At 43.6% G+C, this 14,173-nt stretch overlaps 1 protein-coding gene across 1 annotated transcript; it reads right to left on the reverse strand.

The window, feature by feature from the left end:
* Nucleotides 1–12,259: 12,259 nt before the first annotated feature.
* Nucleotides 12,260–13,806, reverse strand: LOC103368286 (C-X-C motif chemokine 11-like). Its single transcript, XM_008296612.1, has 4 exons — nt 13,640–13,806; nt 13,333–13,447; nt 13,152–13,244; nt 12,260–12,618 (listed from the first exon to the last, which is right to left on the reverse strand). The coding sequence occupies exons 1-4, from the start codon at nt 13,710–13,712 to the stop codon at nt 12,540–12,542; spliced, it is 360 nt and encodes a 119-aa protein (XP_008294834.1). The 5' UTR covers nt 13,713–13,806; the 3' UTR covers nt 12,260–12,539.
* Between the last annotated feature and the right edge of the window lie 367 nt (nt 13,807–14,173).

The following is a 14,173-nucleotide window of genomic DNA, read 5'->3' on the forward strand; positions in this document are numbered from 1 at the left end:
ACCAGTCTGAATGTAGAGGTCAGCCCGTTCGGGATTTAAGTTGAGTATACATCCATTTTAAACCACAAAGCTTCACAATTCAAACTTTGTAGATTATTTTAAGACGCCAACGGACAAACAAACATCATCTAAAGTGGTGTACGAAGGTTTTACAATAAAATGGACAGAAACAAGAAGTCAACCAATCCAAATCTTAAATTGGATAATTGGATTACAAGGTAGATGTAAGACCTTAGCATGGATCTACAGTGTAAGAGGCCAGCGTCGGGTGGATCTGAGGGGGAAAGGATGAATCTTTCCAACGTTTAGGTGCAGCAGCAGCTTAACCTGGGATCGAGAGCATCTGCTCAGCTGATCGGAAACCGAACTGCAGGAGGTTTGGTTCTGATAATTTGGGAAATCTGGTCTGGGATCCTGGTCTGAACCAAATTTAAGATTGAAAATCTGCTTGAAATTTCCCAGTTAAAATATAGATTATCATATCTAGCAGCCAAAGCAGTGGACGCTGTTAAGAAGCAAAGCCAAGTCAGACACAAATGAGGAAAAATAGAAGAAGAAAGCATGACAAGAAATACAAAAGCACAATAAGGCTAAATATAAAGATATAGTAAAGACTGTGTCCAACTTTTACATGTGCAGATGTGGCTTGATGAGTATACATATGTACAGGTGATTGTTGGATATACGTGGTGTGTAGGATCGTATTCACAAATCAGCCCCAGATACCAAAAGGAAAAGTTAAAATCTCTCCTCCAGTCCTCCGTTGAAGACCAGACAACCTCAACTAAATGCATCTGAACAAACATTTCTAATCTGGACTCAGTTATTCTTCTGATTTTGGTTTTTATCACTGCAAGTATTTTTAAAGCAAAACGTTGCACTCCGTGATTCATCCTTTATTTTTTTACCCCCCATCTGTTTCACCAGGAGCTCACATTAGTTGGTGCTCTGCTCCCTTAACCTTCAAAATATCCCGTGTTCGAATGAAGTTTTTCCCTGTGATGCAGCCTGATTCATAAATCTACTGCAGCGTCAGCCAACCGAACCAACAGGAGCATCTAATCAGCTGACCTACGTGATCTAGCTGAGACATTCAGAGACTCGTGCATGAACAGTTAAACCTTTAAATTCAATTCTGACATGAGGACTCAACCAGTGAAGTCTAGAATGCTAAACCAGCAGCGATGTGGTCCCACCGGTTAAAAGGTGAGATGCAGCAAACATGAGGTCAACGACCTGCCGAGGCCCAAACACGGGCCAGAACACTAAACCCTCACAGATGTCACGGTGGTGAGTTTATGAGGTCTGGAGTGGTCTACAAAGCAGGAATAAACACATCATCACAGCACCACACGCTGCTCGGAAATGACGACAATTTAAACAACAAAACTGCCCGTACAGTGTTTAGACGTTCTGGAGAAGTGTCAGAGGTTAGAAAAATCAGGAACATCTGTGAATCCGAAGTTTGACAGAAAATACAAACAACTCGACAGACTCGCAGCAAATAAGGACAACAGCGAGCAGACAGACGCTGTCGCAGAAAGAGAAACTTCCAGGATGATTTTCTTCTTTCTCTACTCCAACCACGCTCGGCTCATGTATAATTTGTGGCAGGCAGGACCACAACATATGCACCGGTGTCACTGTGAGCTATGGACGAGTCTCTCGGGAAAGTCTGCAGTTATGTGGCCTCACAGAAAGCACAAAAAAACATCAGAGCTCTCATGCAGTTGATGATTCACACCTCACAGTCTGTAAATCCATGAGCGTGGAGTTTGGGATTTAACCTAATCTAGATGAAAGAAGAGCGAACATGATTGCCTGCAGATCGCTTCAAGATAGCAAGAAGCTATTCACGAGTAGCAGCTAAGGATGTCCCGATGCCATCTCACAGATCAGGACAGGGATCGATCAATAAACCTGTGACAGATTCGTAGTCTGCTGTAAAAAACAAAGAGCACGATTTGTGTCAGGACGCTGGGGATGCTAACACTGAATAATTTTATAATAACAATAATTATTAGTTCAGTACTGGATAATACTAATTGAGTACGATCACCTGGGTTGCAAACACAGAAATACTGTCCCAGTCAATCTCAGATCGTCTCCAGTGAATTTGCTGTTATGCATCACAGAAGTCTTCATCATGGTGCCCGTCGCTAGCTAAACCCCACAATGCTCTCTGCTAGCTATTTACTATCAGGAAGAGGCTCCACCTGGTGGAACAACCAGGTACTACAGCTGATATGTAGAGAATACAGGTTGTCTTAATGTTTTTGTTCATGGACGCTTGGTTTGGGCAGCAGAGGAACACACGAGTTCTGGTTGGAGGTCATTAAGCGCCACAGAAGTCTTTGTCATAGCGCCACTGCATGTTAAACCCCAACAATACATCACCACAGCTAATCTACTATACATTGTCTGACGTGCATGTCGAGAACACAGATTTTCTTCATCTTTTTTTCCAAATGCATTGCAGAGATATTCAGCTGTCGAGCATATACATTTATTTAATAACTTTACTGTACTGTGTGGGTATGGGAATTGGTTTTGGTAGATAACCTATAGGAGCTTCCGTAAAAATGAACTTCTCTTTTCTGGTTACCTTTTACTCCTAGGACTGATACGACCTGGATGAGTGGGAATCTACAAACATATTGATAGATACCTAATAAAAAATGACTTGGATTGCATCGAGGGGCAAATTAACTTGATCGGGACTTTCTGATTAACAACCATTTGTCCAGTTTTAACACATTTCAGTCTTTTTTTGTGTTGTAGGATGTCCAGAGGCCAAAATGCAGGTAAACATCTGGATGACGAAACAGCAAAACCTCGGCAGCAGTGGTTGCTTGCTTTGTATAACAATGCAAACACGGCATAACAGTAGGTTTTGTCACCAACAAACAAAACATTTTCAAGCTTTTTTTTAGTCAAAAGGGGGCGGGCATGTAGGGTTAAATAATTGCTAGTTGCATCCTTCACCACCAGACACCTGGGTTATGCTGAGAGCTAATCTAATACAGACAAATACCAAATACAACTAAGCTTTTGCACTCCAGACCTGCTCATAACACCATAAAAATGAGCATTTTCACAACAGTGTAGGACAGTAACTGTTCACTCTGGCAGTAGTGAAGGAGTTTGTGCTACCGTGGGCCCTTGAATTCATTTAGTCACTCTAAACATCAGTGTGTGAGTGTATATGTACATACTGAGGAGGGAACGTACGTCTGGGGGGTAACCCAACACGTTGGCGCCTCCAAATGGTTCCAGGTGGTAACTGCACAAACACCCCCCCTCGACCTCCTCAGCTCTGCATGTGATGAAAGAACTCAGATTCTCTCGAGTAAAAGTAGCAGAAATAATCTGGTACAAGTTCTGTAAAAGTCCTGCAATCAAAGTGACATTCAACATCAACATGACTCATGCAGGAGTAGCGTCGGGGTTATTGTGCATGTGTTTGAAGAAGGATTTGTTTTTTATGATTATTTTACACAGCTAAATATAATTGGCGCTAATAGTTTGAATCTATCTAGTAATTAAAATCCTCAGAGTAAAAAGTGCAGGAAATGGAAATACTCAAGCACTAACAGAAACAGGACTCTCAACTGTGTTGGATTTTTCATCTCATGGTCTTCATCAGGAGGTTTGCCGACTTCTAATCTCGTGATCTAGTAACAGCAGCACGACTCCAGACCTGCGTACGAGCTACCTGTGTGCTGACTAGATCACACCTTGGTCACCTGAGGAGCCGCAGTCATGATGCAGAGGTGTAGCTGATGCAGAGGACACATCCCCGTCTATATTTACAACATGTGCATTTGTCCCTCCAAACATCCATTTTCCTGTCTCGGTAGCAGCAGCTCGTTCCAGACGTCCCTTTAACCGGCAACATTCTCCAGCTTCTCCTGGGAATCCCCGAAGCGTTCCCAGGCCAGATAAGATGCACGATCCCTCAGAGAGTTCTGGGTTTAATGCAGGGTCGCCTCCCAGCTGCCCTGAAAATCTCCAAAGACGGGCAAAGAGCAGAATCACCCCGCAGAGGAAACGTGTCTCAGCTGCTTCTGTCTCGTTCGTTCAGTCACAACCCAGAGCTCGCGACCACAGGTGAGGGTCGGATCGGCCGCTAAATCAGGAGCTTTTGCCTTCACAGAGACAGTCCAGGACGACACCATTCATTTTCTTGTGCACATTTAGGGAATTCATCCCATGAAAGCAGTAAAGGACTGATTTTGCAGAACAGATTTAGAAGTGTCATGTCAGAAAAAGTGAAAAGAAACGTCAAAATTAGAAGGAAAAAAACAGTTAATATGCTCACTGAAGGTCGCTATGGGAGATAGAAACACGTTTTTCTGATTAATTTCTGATTTTGGCAAACATTTAGCTCCCAAACAACCCATCAGTTGCTTCTTCGTTTGTTTCTTCGTGTACACTTTCTGTCATGAACGCTACAGCTCTGTTTGTCTCTTCCTCGTTTTGGGGGGTATTTTATCTGTTGCCAAACGACTAGTTTATTTTCCAGCTTCTTCTACTCTGTTTATTGAAGCCAGGTGTAACTGTGGGGAGCTCAGCGATGAGGGTTTTATAACATTAAAAGCAATACTGTGAATGTTTTTAGGGTCTTCTTGAAGCTGGGTCATCGTGACTCCGTTCCCAGGTGTGAGGCAGGAGAAGGTCTGCAGGCAGGATGGAGCTGCAAACACATCGTCTGTGCAGGAAAACTCCCCTTTATTGTCTGCTAACTGTGGGAGAAATCCTGGCAAAAAAAATTCTGCCAAAAACTGTTAAGCTCCATCAGAAGTGATGGATTGTAATGATGGACACAGTAGCTCCGATATCTGCGTGAAGGAGCTGTGTTTAACACTGTTGAACTGAAGCAACTGTGTTTATTGTGAGCAATAAATCTGCTGTGAACTGAAGGCTGCTCCCTGATAGACAAGTGAGATAATTTAAAAATTCCCCTACATAACATAGCCTCCAGCGCTATCTTCTGACAACACGATTCAGAATAGTTTATACGCTCCAAAGCAGCAAACGGAAACAAATCAAATTTTCTTTTTTTTTTTTTTGGGAGACTGCAAAAGTTTGCTATTTTTTGACATCTTTATGGAAACGCGGCTAATGCCAGTAATGAGAGCGGCAGGTGATTTTTCTTCAGCGTGTCAAACCGCAGACGTGTGCGATCTGCCCCGAATGTGCAGAAATACGAGCAGAAATCTGTTGCTGCCCATCGACTTCATTTAGTCTCATCGGGGATAGGAAATGTTGATCTGCAGGAGAATAAATATTTGAGAGCAATACAGAACGCCTCCATCATGTTCCTTAATATTGCAAATCATCACCTGCTGCTTGAATGTAGTGCCTTTCTTGATATGAAGACATTTTCACCATAAACTGATGCAGAGACGGAATAAACTAGTGCATCAAAATTCACCAAAATGCATGAGTTTATGTGTTTGATGCTCAGAAGGAAGATGTCCAGACCCCCGACTAAAACAGTGAATCATCACCTGATGCTTTCATTTAGTGTTTTTCCTGATATGAATTCATTTCTACCATAAACTGATGCAGAGACGGAACAAACTGGTGCATCAAAATTCACCAAAATGCATGAGTTAATGTGCTTGATGTCCAAAATTTTAGGGCAGACATCCAGCCTCCTGCTTAATATTGCAGATCTTCACCTGGTGCATGAGTTTAGTGCATTTCTTGATATAAAGACATTCCTATCCTAAACTAATGCAAAAACGGACCACAGTTGCATGCAAAAATTCACCAAAATGCATCAGTTTCTATCTTTAATGCTCAAAACTTTAGAGGAAAGACATCTTGCCTTCTGCTCAGTACTGTAGATAGTCACCTGGTAGTGCCTTTCTTGATATGAAGACATTTTCACCATAAACTGATGCAGAGACGAAACAAACTGGTGCATCAAAACTCACCAAAATGCAGGAGTTTATGTGTTTGATGCTCAAAATTTTAGTGGAAAGACATCCAGCCTCCTGCTTAATATTGTAGATCTTCACCTGGAGCATGATTTTAGTGTTTTTCTTGACATAAAGACATTTCAGCCATAAACTGAAGCAGAAACGGAACAAAGTGGGGCATGAAAATTGACCAGAATGCGCGAGTTTGAGCAAACCTGCCAGCGAACTCCATCTGCTGAAATCAGTCACTTTCAGTTTTGTGCGGCCACATCTTGCCGTCTTTATTCAGGGAATATCTGGCTCACGTGTGTGTGTGTGTGTGTGTGTGTGTGTGCAGGCTTTGGGACAACATGCCGCGGTTTGCCATGCCACAGTGGATGTAAAGCTCCCCGAGACCGCTGTGATCGGAGCTGTATACATAAATATGATTTTACGAGCAGCTGGCCCAGCTCAGGTTTCCAGCCTCGCTCTGCTGCTGAAGGACTTCTGTTTGCTGTCTCGAGGCGGAGCACTGAACTGGCATTGCTGAGTGAACATTCGTGCGGCGGCTCGGTGCGGAGGAGGCCCCGCTCTTTGGACACGGGGGACTTTAGTAGCTTATATCCGAGCATATGTTTGTTGTGTTTGTATCTGCGCGAGACTATCTGTGTGAGTGTCCAGACGGGCCGAGCACAGCCTCAGGACCCGATGAAGGAGTGGGCTTATCGAGGATCTATTCTTTCCCACACTCTCGTGCTCTGACCCGGACCAGGCCGCCTCTGATTTCCCTGGAGTGGAGCTGCAGCGGCTCTGATATTCTCCAGCAAACTTTATCTCTCCAGAAAAGAAAAAAAAAAGAAAAAAAGAAAAAAGTTAACGGTCAAAAATCGAGACGCCTTGGCTCGGCTGATCACCCGGAGGAAGCCGGCGTTGCTGAGAGGCAGAGCGAGGCCGCCGGCCAATCGATAGCCCACTCAGCACGACCACGTTAGCAGCATCGACACGCAGGCGGGGGATAAATGTGCCGCCTTGATTTGGGAAGAGCACAAAATGTTGTGGTCGTTCTGTACATTATCTAACGAATCAATGCTTCACCTTTTATCAGCCTTAGAGATGATTTATGCCATCGGACACACACACACACACACACACATATATATATATATATACAACACCTTATATAAGAAGAGCAGGTTAAAACTAAAACTTTGGAGTTTATATTTATTGAATCAAATATAGAGGATAAAGTTTGGTTCTGTAGTGACAGCGCCCCCTGTGTCTGCTCTCTAAAGGGACACCCAACTACAGTGTTACTGCATCCTGATGAAGTTTTAACATTTAGCATCTGCAGAAACCGACTCCTAATCTGATAGAATTTTCACAGATAACACACACTTTAAGTACATTAAAATTATAATAATTAATCCAGTACCTCTGATTGACGACATCCTTAATGTGACAAGTGGAGCGGGTTGGGTGTGCCGAGGCTCTACAAGCATGTGAGCAATGTATTGCAGATCAGCTGTAGTACCTGGTTGTTCCACCAGGGGGAGCCTCTTACCATTTAAGAGACCAGAGCTGTGTCCTACATAGTGCACTATTATAGGGTGTTCGCCATGTTGTAGGGCTGTCTAAATGTCAAGATACAAACGTCACCTTCTACATAGTGCGTTCAAAATATCCCACAATGCACGGCGAAAAGTAGCGTACAGCCGATGGCCACTGCATGAGGTAAAAGGAAATGCAACCTATACGAACGGGAGCGCGAAAACTTGTCATTAAAATGTAAGTAATTTCCCATTTGTGTTTTATCAAATTTAATTTCTTAGCTAAGCATTAAACTGTGAATGTGATGTGTTTGCACTACGCTGCTAAACTGCAGCTAGCGAGCGACGTAATTAAAAGTTTGAGTACTGAGTGCTCCCTACATAGTGAGGTAGGACATGTTGGCAAACAGAGGGCATTGTGGGGGATTAACTAGCAACGGGCACCAAGAACAAGACTTCTGTGGCGCTTTATGACCTCCGACCACAGCTCAGGACAGGATTTCTGCACTCCTGACAGAATTGGTTTTGCAGCTCATATCACTGAGTGTCTATCGAGTGAAACAGCAACATCACTAATAATAATCCATCAGTGACTAATTACGCTGCGGATCATTGATTAAGAAAACAGGACAGAACTTGCATCCCCAGTGTCCTGCCACCAACTGTGGAGTTGTATGTTTGAGCCATAATTATTACAAAAGATGAAGCAGTATGAGTGAATAAAATGACCATACGCAGTAAAAAGGAGGATGAATTGGTTAAACAGTTAAATGACTAAACTTTAAAAGCAACTTCAAGACTAAGTTCTCGACTCCAGTCTGAGGAAACACCCACGGCCGTCCGAGGCCTCTGTGGATGCACTGATGCAATTTGGCTAAACCGACTTGCAAGACCTCCGTTTGCGCCGACGTACATTACTCTGGATATCGGTGAGTGACATTTATCTGAGCTGTTACAGGCTCCTCATCGGTTTATGAGAGAAAGCACAGCCGAAAGTAAACAAGGCCAAAGTCGACACACAGGAAATGTGTTGAGTGGTTGTGAAGTGGTCTGTGTTTGCATCTGTGTCAACTAAACTGTGTGTTTTTATTTGTAGCTGCTGAAATGTGGGAAAAGGCAAAAATAAAAAAGCCTGTTTAATTAATATTATCATTGTTTTTACATGAAGGAGGGGTTTCTCTTGTTCAGTGTGATACTGTCCAGACAACGTGAGCCTGAAAGCAGCTTTCTGGCTTCCTCTCTTCAAGTGGAACGCAAACTTATCGCTGAATGTTTCTGCATGAACTGTGCAACAACACTTCAGACGTTTACATTCTTATCCGTCGAGCATTACGAGCACGGAGGCGTCATTCTGTTGCATGAAGCAAACATGCCCCAAACCTCCAGCCAGGTCCGGAAAGGACTTTCTTCGGCCACGAGAAGAACAAGGCAGCAGATGGTTGGACTCCCACTGAGCCCCGATCCCAACATCGCCGAGTCAATCCGGGGTCACATGAAGAGACGGACGAAGCCAGAATCCACAGAAAACCCACCGAATGAAACCGCTCTCAGTTTCTCTCTTTGCTTCCAGTAGATCTGCGCAGCATTTTCTGAAAACTGTTTTATGCCTCTTATGATGAAATACGTCTAAAGCCGACCTTCAGTTTTTTCCTGCTGCCCCTCAGGTTTCAACCAAACGTGACGCAGGACCGTAATCTGGCCGAATAGACGGTTTACAGAACAGCTTGGGAAGCTTCAATATCCATGGGGCAGAATTATGTAAATAGAATACAACAACAGTGTAAAAATGTGGATTACTAGCAGGATTACTAATTCAAAACACATTTCTAATTATGCTAAAGAACCATCTAATAGCACGCCGGGAATGCAAACTCCTCAACACTGCTGTGGATGTATGCAGACTGTGATGGGATGATTTGGGGAGAAAATATGTGAGGATATTTCTAAAAATCTAATTTCTTAAAGCCTCAGTTCAATAATTACTGTGTGCAGTAGATTTAAAACACAGAGACACCATCCAAATATTAACTGCTACACATTCTAACGCAAAGATGAGAACTTAAAGATATCAAACACTTCAAACGTGCATTTATTCATCTTGTCCAGCTGGTATAGGAGCAATCAGAAAAGTAAATAAAACTAATGCACAGCTCAGGAGCAGCATCTAAGTGTCGTACATTCTGCAATCAACTTAAAGTCATAATAATTAAAATATATATATTCTTGGTCAACTATACAGCATGACATATTATATTATATTATATATATAGTAGGTGCTACGTTGTTGGATATTTTCACGAAAGGAACGACTAAAATATGAAAACAGGGAATTTAATCATGATGATAACACATGTTAAAGGTACCACAAGTTGCTTTTGTTCGATAAATTATAATTATATGTATATTTTTAATTCTTAGGAGACATTAAATGAACTAATAAAACATGCCGTGGCTTCACAGTCTGCAGGATTAGGTTAATTATCGGCCCTCTATTACTATTACTATAACTACATCCTTCCATCCATTATCTATACACCGCTTAATCCTCACCAGGGTCATGGGGGGCTGGAGTCTATCCCAGCTGACTCAGGGTGAAGGCAGGTTCACCTGGACAGGTAACCAGTCTATCACAGGGCTACACTTAGAGACAGACAACCAAGCACACTCACATTCACACCTACGGACAATTTAGAATCACCAATTAACCTCAACATGTTTCTGGACTGTGGGAGGAAGCCGGAGAACCCGGAGAGAACCCACGCTGCATGGGGAGAACATGGAGACTCCACGCAGGAAGATCCTGGGTGTCCTCACCGGGACGCGAACCAGCGACCTTCTTGCTGCGAGGCAACAGTGCTACCCACCGATTTCGCTCCACCTGGTAACGCTGCCATGCACACGTTGCTAAACACGCTTTGTCACGCAGAGAAAATTAACCAAATTTCATCTAATTCACTTTATTTAACGTGTCTCTTAAACAACAATTAAAAAGCACCAAAAACAATCATTTGCACAAGAGCTTAAAAACTAATCATTCTACACTCCTCAGTCACATATTGCAAAAACTCAGCTGAACTGCAGGCAGTGTTTCCACACAGCGGAGAGGAAACGACTAGAGAGTGAAAATAAAACCTACTGAGTGAATAAAATAAATGTAGCACGACTCAAAAGCAGAAGACGGAGGAGCAAGATGCTGGACGAAACACTCAGCCTGCTGGAACATCTTTCTACAGCTGAAGGGCCGAGGACAGTTCAAAAGTAAAAAAAAACAAACTAAAATAACTTGTGCGCTCCTCGACATAACCACGAGTGACTCAGTTGTTGCCAACAGTTATGTGACAGAAACGCTTCGGCTGCTCTGAGCTGAACTACTCGCTGCATTTACACAGAACGGACAAGTACGGACACAAACGTAAACGGTAAAATAACTAAAGCAAGCAGAGGCATGATGGTTTTTTCTAGCATTGATAAATCCTGTGGACAAACGTTGCACAAGTTGATTTCCTTTTTGTTTTTTTTATGCAATAAAGCATCAAAGAAAATTTAGATTTTTCTTTTTCCTGATTTCTGTCGTTCTGCACAGAAGACACGTCTGAGTCTTTCTTTATGGTTGTTCTGGTTCCACAGAGGTGCACATGTAGTAAAAAAAGAGCCACAGTGAGTAAAAATGTGACAGCAGCAAAAAACACCCCGAGCCTGTGAGGAGGCCGGCGCTGCTATTATGCATTTGGAGGCCTCCGGGGCAAATTGCTGCATGTTTTAAAAGCATCAGAGTTTCTTNCCAACAGTTATGTGACAGAAACGCTTCGGCTGCTCTGAGCTAAACTACTCGCTGCATTTACACAGAACGGACAAGTACGGACACAAACGTAAACGGTGAAATAAGTAAAGCAAGCAGAGGCATGATGGTTTTTTCTAGCATTGATAAATCCTGTGGACAAACGTTGCACAAGTTGATTTCCTTTTTGTTTTTTTATGCAATAAAGCATCAAAGAAAATTTAGATTTTCTTTTTCCTGATTCCTGTCGTCCTGCACAGAAGACATTCCTGAGTCTCTTTATGGTTGTTCTGGTTCCACGGAGGTGCACATGTAGTAAAAAAAAGAGCCACAGTGAGTAAAAATGTGACAGCAGCAAAACACACCCCGAGCCTGTGAGGAGGCCGGCGCTGCTATTATGCATTTGGAGGCCTCCGGGGCAAATTGCTGCATGTTTTAAAAGCATCAGAGTTTCTTTCATTTCTCTCCACAATTCAACTTTAAGACCTTCTCCTCGTTGCTCTGTCGACTTGAGTAAAACTCTCGGGGTCGTAACTCTTGGCTCGAGTCGACGGAGTCACGGGACGCTTGAAGAATCCGTCCCTTGTCTGTCGCGCGGCCTGCAGCTGCCGCAAACAGCTGTGGTCAGGCGTTCTCGTGGGCATCATTTAATTGTTATCATGCTAAGCTGCCGTGTCCCCGAGGAGCGGGCGGCTTTTCCGTGATAACAATTAATTTGTCGCTCCCTGCAACAAAGTCACTTCAGGGTCCTCGAGTGCCAGCTGCGTCTCCGCTGCACAATAATAACTGTTTGTGTTGCGCTGCAGGTTTCTGCCGGTGGAGAGCCGCAGGTTTCATTAGGTGGCTAAAGAAAAAGGCCAGACACAAAACGCCTCACGGGATCCTGAGGAATTTACATTTTCTTTGCAAGATTGGGATAAAAAAACAAAAACAACCAAAGAGCTCAGAGCTGTATCAAAATCCACTTTATTTGTTGGACATTTGTATAAAAAGAAATTTAAAAAACAAAACAACAGAGCAATAGATTTTTTTTATAATAAATAAATCAACATAAATAGTAGCATTAAGCAAAAAAATAAAGGTGTGTGCATTTCAACAGTGGCCTTCTTACACAGACTTGCTGCTATAGTACTGTACATATATTTTTCAATCCCCCCTCCGACGTCTACAACTCGTTGGGTTGGGGGCTGGCTCTTTAATCATCTCCCTCCCGGCTCTCCTCGGCCCTCGCCGTCGCGTCCTCGTCCTCTCCAGTGCAGGAGTTGGGTGAAAGCTCTGCTCTCAGCATTCCTGGGCTTGTGTGCTTCAGTCCTCCGTGGCTCTGTCCTCAGCCTTCTTCTTCCTGTCGATGCACTCCATCTTACGGCTCTCGTCTTTGTTTTTCCTTGGGAGAGCGAGAGGGGAGAGAAGCTGGGATTAGGCCAGAGGACTAATGCAAAACATCTGGAGCTCCGCGCAGCCAGTCACATGTTAGTGTGTCAGGAGATTTGTTGAGTTTTGCAATTAGAACGCTTTGCATTTGCAGGAAGATTTATGTCTCATTTACTTGTTTTTCTTTTTTTTTTTTGTTTTTTTTGCAGAGCAAACTGGGAAGTTTCGCCAGGCGGCGTTTTGGCTCGATAGGATCCATTCTGGTGCTTCAGTTTGGGGCCAAATCAAACATTTTTAAGCAGCGTGATGTTCTGTGGACGCGGTGCAGCTGCTGGAAGACTCAAGTCAGAAAATGTAGCTCAGATGTAGTTTATTACGTTCCTGGAAAAGCCTGAATCTGTGTGCAGATTCATGCTGCAGATGGTCGCATGTGTAGCTCTTCAAAATGATACTTTGGTTTTCCAAATGAGCAGCAGAGCAGAAGCAGAAAACAGCAGCTGGTTGCAGATATCTACGGGTTTGTGAAGTTGTTTGTGTGCAACTCACCTTTCCCAGCATTTCAAATAAGCCTTGGCCATCTTCCCCTCTGTGTTCATGCAGAACTTCTCGGTGGAGTTCTCTGACGTGCTGATCGTGATGCTGCAAAATCAGAAAGAAAACATCAGAATCAACGAGACTCTAAACGTCACAGAGCTGCACAAGTTCACAAACACTCTTTGAAACTTACATTAATTCGATTCTGTCGCAGCCCGGCCGCACTTCAAGGACTTGGAAATCTGAAATGTTGCCTTTGATGAACTTGATGGTGGAGAGACACGAGCAGCGTCCCAGGACGTTTTGAGCTGCAGGAAAAAGTTAACGGACAGCAGTTAGATGTGCAGCCGCAGCAACAGGGACGACTTTTACACACTCCTGACTCAGAAACATCTAGAAAAGTGTAGCTGCATGCTAAAAACCAGAGTATAATCCAGTAATGTGTCACAAATTCCAGCATTAATGCATCACAATTCTGCAGAAATCCTGCTTTGACTCACCCTGATAGAGCTCCACGCACACTGCAGCCACGAACACCAGCAGGAGAGCACCGTTTCTCTGTGACAGGGCCATTTTTCTGCAGAGACAAGCAAGTCCTGAAATCCCTCAGAGGAGAAAGTGAGAGCTCGAGCTGCCTCCAAAATCCACTTGAAGTGAGGGGAGAGAAGTGAAGAGCTGCTGAGAGCTTCGTCTGCTTTTATAGGCAGCGTCTCAGTGGGTTTTCCCAGAGCCCAGCGCTGTTTCCCGTCAGGCCAGGCCTTAAAATGCTCTGGAATTTCCACGCTCACGCTGAAGACGCACTCAGGAATGAGCTCAGCGCGGCTTTCGGGGTCGGGGAGATAAAGTGAAAGCAATGCAGTCATTAAGTAGATTCCTGACGTGATTAGTAAGGCGGGAGCCTGCAAACGGGCATGATTAACGCTTTATGGCACATTTTGCCCCGACATGTCGAGGCAAACCAAACCCTAAATAAACCGTGTCATGTGAGTCAGCCTGACTCCGATGATGATTTCTCTGAATTGAACTGAAGTTTA

The sequence above is a fragment of the Stegastes partitus genome, unplaced genomic scaffold, assembly GCF_000690725.1.
Source record: "Stegastes partitus isolate 25-593 unplaced genomic scaffold, Stegastes_partitus-1.0.2 Scaffold1140, whole genome shotgun sequence".
Lineage (NCBI taxonomy): Eukaryota > Metazoa > Chordata > Actinopteri > Pomacentridae > Stegastes > Stegastes partitus.